This window comes from Strongylocentrotus purpuratus, unplaced genomic scaffold (assembly GCF_000002235.5).
Source record: "Strongylocentrotus purpuratus isolate Spur 01 unplaced genomic scaffold, Spur_5.0 spur5_scaffold_7, whole genome shotgun sequence".
In the NCBI taxonomy this organism is placed as follows: Eukaryota; Metazoa; Echinodermata; class Echinoidea; order Camarodonta; family Strongylocentrotidae; genus Strongylocentrotus; species Strongylocentrotus purpuratus.
The window spans coordinates 37,627,329-37,644,305 of record NW_022145613.1 but is presented as its reverse complement, the minus strand read 5'-3'; the positions used below and the strand labels follow the sequence as shown (position 1 = coordinate 37,644,305).

At 34.5% G+C, this 16,977-nt stretch overlaps 1 protein-coding gene across 4 annotated transcripts in view; it reads left to right on the top strand.

Moving 5' to 3' along the window:
• Positions 1–16,531, top strand: part of LOC576649 (low-density lipoprotein receptor-related protein 1) — a 58,003-nt gene extending 41,472 nt beyond the window's left edge. For 3 of the 4 annotated variants that reach the window (XM_030974301.1, XM_030974300.1, XM_011665947.2), the window contains 11 exons: positions 779–917; positions 1,742–1,924; positions 2,427–2,656; positions 3,342–3,362; positions 6,152–6,331; positions 6,936–7,028; positions 7,854–7,902; positions 9,172–9,221; positions 10,107–10,206; positions 11,076–11,199; positions 11,565–16,531. In XM_030974301.1, coding sequence (XP_030830161.1) covers positions 779–917; positions 1,742–1,924; positions 2,427–2,656; positions 3,342–3,362; positions 6,152–6,331; positions 6,936–7,028; positions 7,854–7,902; positions 9,172–9,221; positions 10,107–10,206; positions 11,076–11,199; positions 11,565–11,942 — 1,547 coding nt within the window. In that variant the 3' untranslated portion in view covers positions 11,943–16,531. The remainder of the gene's footprint in view (positions 1–778; positions 918–1,741; positions 1,925–2,426; positions 2,657–3,341; positions 3,363–6,151; positions 6,332–6,935; positions 7,029–7,853; positions 7,903–9,171; positions 9,222–10,106; positions 10,207–11,075; positions 11,200–11,564) is intronic. The other variant, XM_776933.5, reaches the window with a different exon arrangement.
• The last annotated feature ends 446 nt before the right edge of the window (positions 16,532–16,977 follow it).

Genomic DNA, 16,977 nt, shown 5'->3' with positions numbered 1-16,977 from the left:
CAATTCAATTCATCTTATTTTCGCATTTGAATAAAAAGAACAATCACAATGACTCTAACATATAGATTAAACAAGAAAATAACAAGTATAAAACACAAATTGATTTTAAAAAAGGTGGGATTTGCAAAGGCCAAAGGCATATCAATGGCAAACCCCATTACAAAAATATGATATTTGTAAATGTACAATAAACAAACAAAAAGGATGGTACAAGTAGATTAATGCCTTGCCAAAGGACATTAGTGCCCGGGCTGGACTTGAACCACAAACCATATGATCCTAAGTCCGACGGAGTAACCACTAGACCACGACACTTCTATTTAATACTCCTTTAAGATTTTTACAGTGTTATTCCCACCTTTATAAAGTTACCACTTACATTAAAGCAGAGGAGTAAATATACCTTGGTGACACATGCTCCTGTTTGCCTAAATTGTAAGATAGAAGTATATTCTTGTATTTATTACAGAGATATATAAGGATTAGATACATGTACTAGTATACCTTGTATAATGTATTCTCATGGATATATTTGTTGTTGTTGGTATAATCATTGTGAATTTCTGTAATCAACTATAGGCAGATAGTTTAGCAGTTTGCATCATTATGAGCTAATAGAATAGTGCCTATTTGGAGCCAGAAGGGCATTAACACTGTAAAATGATGCGAGTCAGAACTCCCTTCCGACTCCAAAATAGAGGGTATATGTTCCTTCATTCTCTCAGAAATTATCACAAACTTATTCAAACTTCTTCTTTTATATTGCTTTGTCTTGCAGATACTCTGTACTTCACAGATAGTGAATCGCGTTCTATCAAACGACACTCTTTACTGTATAACAGTGATATAGCTCCTGAGAATCTGGCTGTTGATAATGTATATCTGCCTGTTGATATCTCAGTAGATTGGATAGGAAGGTAAGATTGAATGACACTACGGCCATTTACACTTGCAACCAAACATGCCAAAAGATTAAATGGGGCCTGACCGCGATCTTTCGGTGAAGTTTGCTGGGCAACTGCGCCAAAGTGTGATTTTTGTTAAATGTCTGCGTGATGTTCGGTAAGGTAAACGGTAGCAGCTGAAAAATTGCGATGTTTGTCACGTGACCTTCGGCACTTCCTGATTGTTACCACTTTAATGACAGGGCCAAGGTCGAAGGTCGGGTAGACCGCACATGCGCATTACAAACCAAAACACGCCAAAACATCACTGAGCTTTTCAGTCAGTGATATTTCAGCGCAAGTGTAAATGGTAGGGGGAAAATAAATCTATATATTTTGTATTTAATTTTTTTTTAATGGGGTATTTGACAGTATAAATGTGCCTACTCTTTACTATTTGAAAGTAGAATAGCACTGAGAATCTAGCTCTTGATATCTGAACCCTCCAGATTAATTATTTTCAGAGATTACACCACTGCCTTGCTGTCGACAGAGCAAATTTTCTCTATATAAAAGTTTATATAAATAAAATTCCTGGCATTCAATCAGTGCCCAAAATATTTGTATTGTTTTGTTTTGTTTTGTTCCTTCACTATACATTATATCTCACTTGAGAAATAACCTTTTTCATTGAGAAAATGCAATCTTTCATTTCGGTTTACATAGCAAAAATACTAGATTTTTCTAGGTGTTTATTTCCGTGCGTAGATACACATGGAGCATTAAATTACAGATGTACATAGATGATATTATTATTAATATTGAACATTATTTGTTGTTTTGCTCTCACATTGTAGGAACATCTATTTCACTGATCAGGGAGTAACGCAATCCTCAAGATCCAAACGTCAATCTGATCAGATAGTAGCCGATCCATACCCTAAGATTGCCGTAGCTGATCTAGAGGGTTTACATGAGAGAACTCTCACCAAGGAGAATGTAGAGAAACCAACCTCTGTTGCTGTCAATCCAAGAAGAGGGTAAGTGTCTCTCCTTCTCACATATTCAGTTACCCGCACATTAGCCGGTGATAGGACATTTACTGTATCTGCTTCAAAATACTGGAATGATCTACCACTTAGAATTAGGCTGTCTCCATCAGTTATTACCTTCAGAAAGGCCTTAAAACACAATTTTTTTGTAGTTTGTAGTTGTAAGAATGTTTTTCTTATATGTATTTATGTAATTTTGATTTTCATTCACTGTAAGCGCTAGGGGCCTTATGGGAAAAGCGCGGTATAAGTAATAATAATAATCAAATAATAATGGAACTAGTCCTAGATCATGATTTTCCATGTCGGTATGTGTCTCATCATTATGAATACAAACTAATTTCATTTGATTTTATCATCTATTATTAATTTCCAGCACTCTTGCTACTTGCTTTTTAATGTCTCACAAATTTATGTTCTTAGTCAGTGTGTTAAAGTATGATTATTTTCCATCAGTATTTATGTGCATACTATCTGACTTTTGATGCAGGTATATCTACTGGGCCGACATGAGTTCTCGTGTGGGCAATGCTTTCATTGCTATGGCGTACATGAATGGAGAGAACTCTGAGAAGGTCATCACTGACGGTCTAATCCAGCCACGTGGACTGACCGTTGACTTCAGCAATGACGATCGTGTGTTCTGGGTTGACTTTAAGCTCAATATCCTACAAGGGATGCTCTTTGATGGGTCCAACAGGAAAACTCTCATGAGTGGAGGTAAAGAATCATTTCTCGAAACTATCAATTTTGTAAAGAATCATTTCTTGAAACTATCAAACCTAGCATGATTTCTTGAATCACTTATTGAAACTCTGTTATTTAATTGTAGCATGAAGTACAGTAATAGCATGAAGGCTTTGCATGTAATCACTAATATCTACATGTACAATGTAGTCAATGCTAAGTAGAATGTGCATACACTAATGATATAATATACAAAGTAGGTTAGGTGCATGCATGTACAGCAGCACAGTGAAAGATAGTACTGCATATAAAGACCTGTCCTGAATAGAAAGTGCATGATTTGTTGAAAACCATGATTATGTTTTGTAGCTAGAGCTAACACTGAATCAAGAGCTGACAAGATACCTTTACTACTGTGATCTGCAATGCTATTACCAGAATGTCATGGAGATGTGTACCTTTTATATTCATCAAACTCACTGAAAGTGAAGGGGATATTTTTACATGTCACTTCACTTTGCAAACGTTTATGTTGTGTAGACATTGTAGTATGTGGTGAAGGTTTAAGTAGCAGATATCAAAATATAGAATTCTTTTGTTTTTCTAATATTTTGATGTATCATTGCATGCATTCAGGACTGATAACTTCACTATGTGATTAATTTCATAGTCTTTCAGTTTACCATGTATTGATTTTGTTTGCTTCCACTTAATGCAGATCTGAGTGGTGATTTACATGGTATTTGAATATTTACCTTTACTTTGTGACATTTCTTTAATTTGACACTCGCCCTTTTCTTTGATATAATCACATTTTTTCTAATCAAAAGAGTTCTTAACATTCATACCTCTTTTCATTAAAAAAAAGACAAAATGATAAAGCGTGGTAAATGCTGGTGAGATCAAGCTAGATTTAGGTCTCATATTGAGACACGGTCATGCTCAGCTGCAGATAATCTGGTCACTTTGAGATATAAAACAATTATTTATTGGTCATGTTCTTGGTCTATATTTGAGACATTATTTGTTGTCTGTACATTTTAGAATGCCTAACAGAAAATCTACCCTGGACTAGCATGCCCTAGCTATTCCACAACCCATCTGGGCAACTACCACTACTAATAATCATTATCATTACCCCCCCCCCCCCCCCCCCCCTCTTTCATGGGACTATTCTCCCCTAAAATTACCCTCGGTGTGGTCACCATTCAGCACAGTTCAGCAATTTTCAGAATGGAGAAAATATTATAGCGCCATCTCTTGTCCAGTGATATCTATGTGGTTCATAAGTTGAGAGGGGCTAGTATATTCTACTATGTTTGAAAAATCATTAGATAAACTTCTGAAACGTAGTAGTTTATTCAATAGTAAGTTAGTTAAGAGGTTCAAGGGTGATATGATGTGGTGTATTAATAAGGATGGAACATCCCCCTCCCCTTTCCATGTGGCATTTTATCAAAACATTTCCTCCCTTTTTGATTGGCTATGTTCATGGTTCATATTGTATAACATATATCAGCTCCCAAACCCACTCTGGGCAATTTTTTACAGGCTTTAGGTTCTGGGCATTATTCACAGGTTTGGGGGTATATAACTAATGTACACTGAATACAATAATTCATATAGGGTATGTATTATAAACAAACAAATAAGAAAGTGATTCATTGCCATAGTTCATATTTTCATAGTATCCACGAGTTTAGAGACTGCATGAAAAGATTAGGTCATATCTGAGAAAAATATCCCCTGTCGAAACTTGAATCATCACAAAATATGTCATTATACAATTTAGATATGTTGAAATGCATTCATATAATTCTTATCAATTTTACCATGTAAATTGTGGGGATGTGTCACAGTTAAGACAGGAACCATGAAGGAGAATTCAGTTTAATGTTTTCCTTGTTGCTTCACAAAACCTCATATCATCTTCTCTCTTCATTAATTGCTCTCTCTCTCTCAATCTCTCAATCTTGAAAATTTCTCCATTTTCTATATTTAAAACTACATGTTGCCCTCTTTAGCTGGTGTTCATTGTAGTTGATACACTGTGTGTATGTACATGTTCTGCAATGGTACCAAAGTTGATGTTACTCTCTACAATTTCTCGGAACCTTCACATTCTCACTTTCTTCATAAATCCTAATCCTAAAATCTTTTAAACCAAAAAACCTATACCGGGTGCTATGATAAAGAAACTCTCTGCTATGTAATTCTGTGGATCTCTATACTAATTGTAAAGAGAAGGGTTCTATCCATCATACATCCATCGTACATGTATATAGGAGCTTATGTTGAAATGCTAATAATGAATCATTTAAATTATGGTTCTGCACTTTTCTTGTACAGATATATCCAGAAGAGTACTCATATAATCACAGTACATTAATATACACATGTACATGTGTTAGATTGTGTGAATGCAAAACAGATCACTTGTTTCAGAAGCACACAGATTGAAACTGTTCAGTGACTTCTTACTTCCTGTGCTCTTGTGCAATTCGAAGGCAGTCTATGTCAAAGGATCATGTGTCTTGCCTTGAAACAAGATAAATATAAGCTCATATACCTGTGAAGATTGCTATAGGTAGTGAATTGTTAATCAACGAGCAGTACTTCTTCTGACTTTGTCATTGTCAGACCTTCTAAACATTATCTGTATAGTTTTCTGAATCTTCATCACTGTGTGACTTAGCTTATTCCAAATGCATTCTTTTTTTCTAATGATTATAAAGCACTTGTGTGTCTACTTGAGAGAGAGTTTTAATAATAGAAACAGATTATCCTTTCTTTCTCACTTATTTTGTGCTAATCTGTTTGATACATGTATATTCCATTGGGCTACAAAGGTTCATTTCATGGAGATTATCTGATTTTATACAGGTTTTCCTATTAATTGCTACCAAAGGTTACGTTCAAAAGGAATATATGAATATTACTATGGTTTGCTTTTTTTCATCATGGCAAGTTCAATTTGGTAATGTAATCTAGAAAAGTGCTTACATCCACCTCACTCATGGTGTTCCATTTGTATTTAGCAAGTACTCAGCAAGTATGGGTTATTGCCCCATATCTGGAAAAGGCTTTACAATGACCAATGAATCCAGGCAATTCCAATACCTGTCAGATCACATTACTTTGATTAAGAAAAACAATTTCGTTATTGAAACGAGGATTAAATCAATTAACCTCGATACCCTGACTTGACTTTTGATTTCATAACCTGTCCAAAAAAGAGAAAGAAAAAGAGTACCGTGGGCAAGCAAATAGATGGATTTATTTGCTGTGCATTGAAATCCTAAACTGCCACATTGTTTTGGAGTATATGTTCCATAAACACTGTCAATGTGACAAGAGTCGACCGCAGCTCTCCACGGTTCTATTAGCTGACCAAAATTGGTAAAGAGTTGAAAAACAAGCAGGAAACAAATGTCATTTTAATTTTTGGGGTGCTCATAATGTGAAGTTTAAGCTGCTATCAACCTTGAATTTACATCTGTATTTGTTTGTGATTCACTTCTCCTACAGCCCTGTATAATCCATTCCACCTAGAAGTGTTTGAAGACCAGTTCTACTGGACAGCTAGCTCGAGCGGAGAGGTCAGAAAGGCCAATCGATTAAACCCATCTAAGAATCTGACCGAGGTCAGTCGCTTGACCAACCCTGGTGGACTCAAGATGTTCCAGGTCAATCGATATCCTCAAAACAGTGAGTAAAATCAAATTATTTAGAACGAGACATATGTATTTTGTGGAGTAAATCCTTTATTTTACATACAATCAAACCTGTCTAAGTGGTCACCTCTCTACAAAAACCACCTGTCTGTAATGGCCATGTATTTTTGTCTCCCTTGAGAAAGAAATGTATGTAGAACCTGTCCAGAAAGGCCACTTGTCTACAGTGGCCACTTTCTCTGTTTCGCTTGGGTGTCTTCAGTATACAAGATTGACCATACTTCTAAAGTGTGTACTTCAACACTTATATCACAAGACTTCCATGGTCTCATCCGATAGCGCAAACTAGAAGTAGGAGTCACAATACTGTCAAGAAACGATAGTATTCAACCAACCTCTTTGGTGACCATTGCTTTCTCAATGAATGTGTAACTTTCAATTTCGAACATAAGCTCAAATCAAGCATCAGGTTTTGATTTTAGTAGAATATGGGCCTTAATAATGTGTTTTATCTTCCAGTGTGTACAGCTTTCCAGTTTAAAAAAAAAATTGTCCATTATGTCTTAAACAAAAATGCTGTCACCATATTGGAAAAAAAGATAATATGACATGTTTGTAATTTCTATCTTTGTTTGCAGTTGACAATCCTTGTTCAGGTAAAAACTGCAGAGATCTGTGTCTTCTACACCCCAGTCTATCAGGGAAGGGCATAGAAGCATCATGTGATGAAGGTTAGTATATATATATATATGTACACTATACCTAGGATTGAACATGATGTGAATAGACAATTCTGTACCAGACTAATACATTCTAGCCTACTGACTACACATACACATAATTTATGAATAAATGTATGTAGTCATGTCAGAGTGACACTAGACAAAAACATTAGTTATATGTCATATTTATTGACTTTTAATTACTCATACAAGTCATTTTAGCTGCAAAATAAAAAGTCATCTTTTGCACGCTACTCCGAATACAAAACAGGAGCGGGCAACATTTGCCATATCGCCCTCTTCCGGGTTTTCACTGTAGACCACTGTACTAAATCAGAGGGCAACATTCTGCCATATTCCATCAGTGTGCTAAAAATCGTGCTTGATATCAAATTTGTTTATTATTTGTAAAAAAATGTCTTGTAAAGGTAATAAAAATTATATTGACAGGGCTTCTTTTGAGGTACATCAGAAATATTGACCGCGCTAAGACCAGATTGCCCTCGTCTTCGACTCAGGGCGATATGGTCTTAGCTTGGTCAATATTTCTGATGTGCCCCTCAAGCCCAGTCAATATAATATAGTTATGACGTGATTGTAACATTGAATTTAGAAATATAAACAGTAGTATATACAGTACATGCAGAATATTTCTTTATACTGAGTGCATGGTACAAGTTTTTGCTGTCAGAATATTGAGTTATGACACTCTTTCTCTCCATCTCTTTCTCTCTTTCTCTCTCTCTCTTATACTCTCTCTCTCTCTCTCTCTCTCTCTCTCTCTCTCTCTCTCTCTCTTATACTCTCTCTCTCTCTCTCTCTCTCTCTCTCCAGGTTGCAATTGTGAGAATGGAGGTACATGTCTAAGTGATGGTAGCTGCAGGTAAGTTGAATTACATCCAAATCATTATCACAATCCAAAATGGAAAGAAGGGAATATTGAAAATATTTAATTTAGCCGGGAAGGGGGGTGGGGGGGGGGGGGTTGTGTCAATGGATATCAGTGTAATGATAATGTTGATGATAACTTTATAAATTTTATTTCTCCGACAACAAGCACTAGATTTTGCCAGTCGGTCGATCAATCAGTCCATTAAACATGCTGCTATACAGCTGATTAGTTTTTTAGCTCATCAAGTTAACCAGATTGTCCACCAGCCTAAAATCAGTTGGACAATTGCAACTCAACAAAGAGCAATTAATCAGTTCAATTATGACAAAATTAATCAAACTGTCAGAATAATGTTTTTGTAATTATTTGACAGTGAAGCAAACCTGAAAATATATCTTTGCGATGAAGTTGACTTTTCCTTGGTCCATGCAAATACATATGTATAATCGTACAAATGACCATGCAGGTTATTGCATCAATATAATTCAAATTCAGTCTTGGTGCATACAAAATATTTGGTAAGAAATGACTAGTTGATCAAGTGATCAGTTTGCTAGTCAGATACAGGAACCCCTGTTTTCAAGGAGAACCTTGAAAGATGGCACTTCTGTTCTTAGATTCTATTTAATTAGTACTCAGAAACCTTACAATATAATGTTCAACTGTTGAGCCTCATCCAAGTTTAATTTTTGGAACCTTTAATTTTTTGTGACTAAATCTGACCAATAAGTTGATTCCCTTCTGTGTCTAATCTAAATTGATGTCTCTGAGTTAAACAATTAAGAACTTTATGGCTCTGTATGAAGTTTATGATTGCATATAGGCCAAAGTTTATAACACTTTGGAAATCACATTCTCCTGAATAACACTACAGAAAGAGTGTAATTAATATATTCCATAATGATCAATAGTGCACTCAAATGTTATATAACTTGCTTTCAATACTATTTTCCTTCCATGTAACATTCTTGCTAATATCTGTGGAGCTTAGCCTCAGATAGATTGATTTATTGTGGCAATGAAGTGACATCACATACATGTAGGTGCACAAAGTAAAGCACATATTTAATAGAAATCAAAACAATAATTACCGCAGGAAATTTCATTAAGATTGAAAAATAGGACATTGTTGATGGAAAATGTTAGGATTCAGTTATAAGAAGATTAGATTTTAAAATATAGAAATTAACCATTCAGTAGCACTTTTCAGGAGTGTATTTCGAATCAATACATCAATATCATCTTCTTTCGTTCATACAGGTGCCCCAATGGCCTGGGTGGTGAATTCTGCACAAGTCCTGCCAAACAAAGTGAGTCAAGTTGGGTTTTCCATTTGTGTTCCTGTTTCTTCTGCAAAGTTCGATTTCAACTTTTTCATTGAGACACATTCATGTGGAATCAAGGGATACCAACCTTCTTTTAAAAAAATTTAACTTTTGGTTAAAAGATTAAAATTTACAAATATTGGAAAGATATTTTATCATTCAATTAAATAATTTATGCAAGTATAATTTGCAACTATCACGACCAAGTAAATTCAATGTGGAATCAATACACACATACAAAACCACATGTTTACATACCAGCAGTGAACTAGAACAGCTGAGGACAGGAGGTTATAGAGAATATAGTTGTGAATATAAGAAAGCAATAAAAGTAAATTGATAATGAGAGTGCTTGATGGTATTAATGTGAATGACTGGTTAGCACGGCAGTGAAATAAAAGGTTCACTAGTTCATAGTTCTCAAGCCAATCAAGCACTCTCATACTCCAGGAGAACATTACATTTCTTAAAGGTAAAGACCAGTTATGGTCATGCGATTGCATTGTGAAAGAAACGTTGTGGAATCGATCAGAAAAGGTTGATCATCTAGCATCTAGCATCTGCAAGGTTCTGGAATCATCAAAATGATAAGAAATTTGGCCCATTCTTCGTAAAGTTACAAGCACTATACACAGAAAGATGGGACTACCCTATATCTCTCACAGACCATGAGAGAAACAAATTTACCAAATATATGAATTAGTAGGCGGTTTCCCGGCAAATTTTTTATCATCATGTATTAGTCAAAACATATTCTTTCACATGATTGGTAATGAGAGCTTCCATTTTATTTTTTGAAATTGGGGCGTTTCCAATACTGGTCTTTACCTTTAACAAAGATTTTTGTTCTCTCTCCTTTTGATTGATCAGCCAAATCCCAGGTGCCTCTCCTTGCCGGTGTATCATCGACCTTGGTTATCATCATCATTGTCCTGGTGCTTCTACTGCTCCTCTATGCTTACAAACGCAAGTAAGTATAACCAACTCTGGTTACCATGCAGGGGCAGATCCAGGATTTTCTGAAAATGGGGGGGGGGGGGGGCATTAAATGCCTTTAAGGCGTGGGGTCAGGTAACAAATTTGAACCTTAAGCTGCTCTATGGTACATTCAGAGGCATTTTTGAATGAATAAACTGAACATTTATGTGAATGTATATATTTTTTTTTAGGGGGGGGGGAGGTAAAAGGCTGCCCCCCCCCCTTAGATCTGCACCTGTCATAGAGTTGCATCAACTATAAAGTTCAAAGTTCACAATGACTGCCATATTATTATTGAAGATCTAATATGGTAACTTTTAAAGCCGTTATGAAAATTGCCTTTGTTATGGATTTAAGTGATTGGATAAATATTTTTACACAGCTTTGAGTTAAAAAAAAACGAGACTTTTAATAGATTTCTCAATAATACTCTCACATGAAGGTTAGCACCCTTGTTTTAAGCAGTGCACAGGTGTGTGACAACAAATCTCTGCAGACGACTATACCTAAATGAAGAATGGGGAGAAACATTGATGTAATAGTACTTTTTTAAAGAAGAATGAACATTTTTCACTCTCTTTAATTTCCTAGTCAATGGTACAGTGATGCCACTGCTACAAGGCCCATTCAACATCATACAAGGGTGCCAGTAACAGAAGCTCACATTTTGATACACAGCATCAGATTGTGACAAGCCAATTTGATGCAGTAATTGTGTGATTGCATAGGCCTGACAAGTATCTTGTGAAGAAGAATGTTGTTTTTGTAATTGTTTTCATGTTTATTCTGGTTCTTAGATAGAATAAACCAAGAAATATAGAAATATTTCTCTAAACCTAATATTGATGTGTTTATTTTCAGAACAAAGTCCAAGCGAGAAACTACTGGGGGAGAAGTATCGTACAACAATGGCAATACCAATGTACAGCTAAATGCCAACAGCTTCCCTAGTAATATACCCACTGCATCCAATCCTGTTTATGATGTAAGAGTAACTTCTTTCATTTATTCATTGATTCAGTCATTTGTTTATCTTTCCATTCAGCCATTTTTTGTTTTGTTCATATTTTCATTCATGGATCCATTCTCCTACATGTATTTTTTCAGTCATTCATGTATTTATTTATCCATTCAATAAATTATTCATTCTTTCTTTCATTTATTCATCTATTCATTAATTAAATAATTCAAGTTCCAATCTTTTATTCATTCCTGTGGTTCAGCCATTATTCATGCATCCGATCATTCATTCATCCAGCCATTCTTTCACTTATTCCTTTCATCTGTATAAGATTTAGTGAAGGAATTGTTGATTTCATCTAATATTGCTCCAATACTTTCTTTATTCAGAATACTTTCAACCCTGGACCCACTACCTATGATAACCGTGGCTTTGTACCTCCAATGGGAGCAGCCGGAGGCCCAGCTCACCCCGGACCTCAGAAGACTGGTCTACCAGGGGATGAAGACCTGGAAGCAGGTGCTCTACCGGACAAAGAATTCAGCGATGCCGAGAAACTAGCCATGTATAGCAGTATGTATCCCAACCAACCAAACTACTACGTGGGTATGCCCCCTCCATCCATGCCCCATGCCCACATGCCTGAACCTCCCCCGGCCTACAGGGCTGAGGCAGGGCACGGAGAGAGGGTGGATGATGTACACCTCGATGCTCCAACCTCAGGCAATGATGAACGGGGTCTGGTAGATAATGAAGGTCAAGACTAACTGATGACATCAACGATGTACTGCACACAATTCATATCAATGTTGCTCAATTTACTCAAGCATCATTCAAAATAGTAACATTTCTACATTCTAATTTAGGTATATTAGGCTGAAAATGTTGAAATGACTTCTGTTTAATTGCACTATGATAGGCCCATATCACAGGCTGAACTAGCATGCAAAGAGTTAAGTTTGTGAGTGAGCAGGAGTTGTAAATGCTTACTTGAATCAAGGGTCCATGTATTAGTGATAAACCACTTGTAATCACCCCTGTACTATCTTTGAAAACTTTTCTAGAAATATTATACAAGTATCCTATTTCTTAACTTAGGTACTTAAATAGTTCTTTGTGTGATAGATCAGTAGTGCCTTAAACAACATGTACCTTGGCTTGATTATGTACTATCATGTATGTTCAGTACTGCCTTTTTCATGATAAGGCACAGTCCTTTTTTATTCATTTAAATTGTCATCCTAATGTCCTGCTTATCCACTACATTTTATTGTTTTGGTATATTTTTCATGGAAACATAAATGTAGCCAATTAGTGCTTGGATTTTACTTTCTAAGTTTAACATTTCCAGCATGTAATGTACATTACATCATAAAGACAGTGCACAGTTGAGTTATGTATGCATATCTATGCACATTCTGCCGTCAGTACTGCTCAAAAATGCTTTATAAAAAATTGTATTCCTTATCTTATTCATTCAGTACCAAGAAGGATGGTTTAAAACAGATCTAGGCTCATATTGTTTGTTCAGAGCAAGAAAAGCACTTACTGTGTGATTCAATGCCCTTCTGGCACCAAACAGACGATATACATGTATGGTACTAGGTAATGATGTCGATAAACGCTTGTGAATGTTGTGGCAGGCACTATCAATCAAATTATCAAATATTCTGTATGTATTTTTAAAGGAGATTTTAGCCTTGTAGATATATATTCTAAAAAGAATAAGACAGAAATTTTTGAATTGAAATTGTATATATGACTAGATGAGTACCTTGTTTGTTACAAGACTGTTTTGGAAATTGAATGCTCAAAAGAAGACAGATGTATTCTTTCTTTATTTTAATCTGAGCAGTTGCATCCAACATTTTTGACGATGCAGATTTTTACTTGAATAGGGTCACTGTGTCTTCAGTTGTCAAATTGATTCTTTAGTACCAAAAATGATAATTCCATTAAATCAGCAAAGGAAGACAGTATTTGTATATTTTGCTTACTAATAGATATGTATTTTTGTAATTTCCATTATAGAATGAATTCTTTTCTAATAATTCTGTCTTATGGTACATGTCATGATTTATGTCAAGTACTATGTATTTCTTATTGATTTTGAATTTGATCAATCAACAGTTCTCACTGATCTCTCATTTGAATGCTATGTTAAATAGATGAGTACAATAATTCACTGATTTATTGTTGACCTATCAAGAGTTGTTATATTCTTAATATACTTTCAATGTAACATGCTGAAAATTCAAGGTTCGCTTCAGATAATCAGTCTATTCGCTGTGGTGTTGATAATGATGGTTATATAACAATGAATATAGGTTTTAGTCAATAAACTGCCTTAGGTCTAAACAAAAATCTTTGAAAATACAAATTTTCCATGAAGAAATAGGGTTGATCTGTTAGACAGATCATCATAAGACGACGGCCTGACATAACATAACTTTTCACTTTTTGTTTGCTATATATATCAGCAGTGTCTTTCATCAGTTGTTATATCTTTCACTCGTGAACATGTATATTGTATTCTGATTTCATGTCATAGTTCATTCAACTTGGAATGTATAACATTCTTTTTAGAAATGTTATGCATATAATGCACTCATTGTTGTATTCATCACAGTACTTTCACAATGTCTAAAAAATTCAGCTTGTTTGGTACAATGCATTCCATTTGTATTCACCATTTAAATAGTACTTACAATGAAGTATGGGACATGTAATCCATTCCACTTGTATTCACTATGCTGATACCACTTCTACTGAGTAGTGGCGTATCCACAAACTAGTAACTATAAGTCGTAGAGACACACTGCAATTTTCTCTCTTTTTTTTGGGGGGGGGGGTGGATTGTTGAGCATTGTTGAGCACACACCAATCCTATTGGATTACTAGATGCACCAGTAATAGATTGCTTTAATTGCTTCAGCTAGCTACATACATGTATACGGTACAATTTTTTTTCTCAATCAGAATTGTAATCAAAAAAACAAAAAAAAAACAAAAATCTGTTTTTAGAATTGTATTCATGTTTGGATAGAGTTTGATATGACTTGTAGATTGTATGCGACTACTTATTCAATCCTTACTCACTGATGAGGAAAAAATTGTCAGATATTTCACTGTTTAAACCAAAAGTGCCTAGTATTCAACTGTTCTGAAGAAGACCAAACATTGGTAAAAGCCTTGAACTTTTATAAGCAAAAATACTAAGAATTTTATTCTATATGCCAATCTTTGATTTTTGTGTTTACATTATGATATCAATTAGGGAAATATTTTTAAATGAATTTACAATTGAACAACGCACAGTTTTGTAAAAAACGAAAATGAAATTTCCAGGGTAAATGTCTATTTAATATATATATAAACCTAATTGTGCATTTCACAGATACATTAATATATACATGTATATTTATATTCGGAGGAAAATTGCTACATATATGTGAATTACAAAAGTTAACATTCAAATACAATGTATGTCATTAAAACTCAATTAAAATGTGTGTGGTATCTGTTTTTAAATGACCAGAATGAGCACAAATTTAAGTTGTTGCTTGCTGCACATGTTTCTTTTACATTCTTTCTTTTCCAGTCTTTCACCATCATGTATATATGATATCTAGCACAACCTGTAGAAGTTTCTATATGCTTAAGATGCATCATTGCAAACATGTGAAAAGTGTTCAGAGACTTTGAAATCTCTATGTATAATTGTTACTTACTGATATGCAAACAAACTTACTAGGTTATATAGTAATAGTGACGATTGAACCTAATTTGTTTTATTACATGTTGTATCATGTGATCATTTCACATTTTTGTTAAACTGATTTAATTTGTGCATTGTAAACAAAAAGTGGTACAATCTTTGGACTATCAAAATTTGTTTTAAATATAATCGTAAGACCATCTGCTTTATTCTACAGTACCAAAGGATAGTGTGTCTTTGACGGGAAATAAGTCTTTTGCTTTGTGACATTTGCTGTCTTTCATTTTAAAAGATGCAATGTGATTTGAAATATTGTATTTGAATTTTAATATTGTATGAATAACAATGGAGGTATTTGTGTGAAACAAAGAGGAATTGAAATGTATATTTCGCATAGTTTTAACCAGCATATAATCTTTACTTAAGAATACAACTTGTTAGTTATAACATTATTGTTGGCCTTCTCTATCTATTTCCGTAGTTCTTTCAGATTATGACGAAGAAAGGGTTGTATGTGTGTGAAAGATTTTTTAATTATTATAATCATTTTTTTTTTGAGGAATGGTGCAATGTTACTAATGGAAAGAAAGGTTAACTTTTTAGAATCCAGCTGTTCAAACTTTCTCCTGCTGTAGAAAAGAAACAGAAATGTGCCTAGAGGTATGGCTGAAGTACAATATGTTAATGTAAACTGAAATTTATGTAACTGTCTATATCAATATGGGACATTTTAAGAGCTCTTATTGCTAATTTAGTAAGGCATATTCGTTAGTTTATGATTAAAAGGTTTTCCCTTGCATTTGAATGTAATAACAAAGCTTATGAATGCATTGAGTTGGAAGATACCTCTCATGTCTTACCAAAATACCTTATCTTCAAGTGAAGAAAGAGAGAGCGAAAGAAATTAATGATTGTTGTCAAATTCTGTAATTAAAACAGGATAAAAGGAGAGCAGGTGTGAATCATAGATGATCGGCAAGCTCTCATGGCAGGTACAAAACTACATTATGCTCATTATACATGAACATGTAATGGCATATCAAGATTTCAAACCACTTTGGTAAGAGTTATTATTATCATTGATCTGAGTGTCAGATTGCAATTTATAGTGGAGATAAATGTATCAATTACACTTATTTTGAAAGAAAAAATATACTCACGTTCTTTTATGTATTTGACTTGCTCAAAACATTGTTTGATTTGCAAAGTGCACAAGGTTTGGATAGTCATCATATCAATTTAGTTTGTGAAGGATTTTAATTTCGTATTTTTCTATCTTCCACATGTTTTGCCTGGAAGCAAAACAGATTTCTTATTGTCTTTAGATAAGTACTACAAAAAATTAGCTATCATAGATATCTGAAACTTGCTTAATATGTACTACATGTACCTATACTATTGCGTGGATTGATTCCTATATAGCACTTTGCAGATTTTATTTCAATTTGTTTTTTATTTGCTTTTTATTCCAATTGAATTTCCTGTGATTTTTGTATTGCTATTTGTTAGAATGAAAATACTCTTTAAAATTCCTTGTAATGAAATTATTGCTTGTAGATGATTTTCTTTTCTTTTTGTAATAAAACAGCTCTAATTTTCATGTATGAATCAGAAATAAAGAGATTTTAAGACGCATAATATCTTTGCGTGCATGTGTGTAATTGATTTGAGTTTTGATAGTAGCTTACAGTTTTTATGTATGATAAATATCTGGTTCTCCGCCCTCCCCCCCCCCCCTTTTTTTTTTTTTTGCTGGTCGTTCAAAGGGCAAGAGACGCTATCCCTCTTTGCACCCACGATTATTGTTCATCTGTGATTCTACATATTTTATCTTGAAATAGTTGTTGATAAAACTTGTCATTCACTTTGAAAAAGCCATGGGAACTTTGGGGGTATCAACTCGCTCTCTTTATGACATTCAAGTGTATTGTCTCCGTGTTAAACACAGACATGAACTGGCCTCAGTTTCCCTCTATTCTAAAAGACCGGGCCCCCGTTTCATAAAACTTATTTTTAATAACAACTGCCACAATCCATTGACAACACTGCTCGCAATCAATCAAATACATTAATCTCAGTAGCCC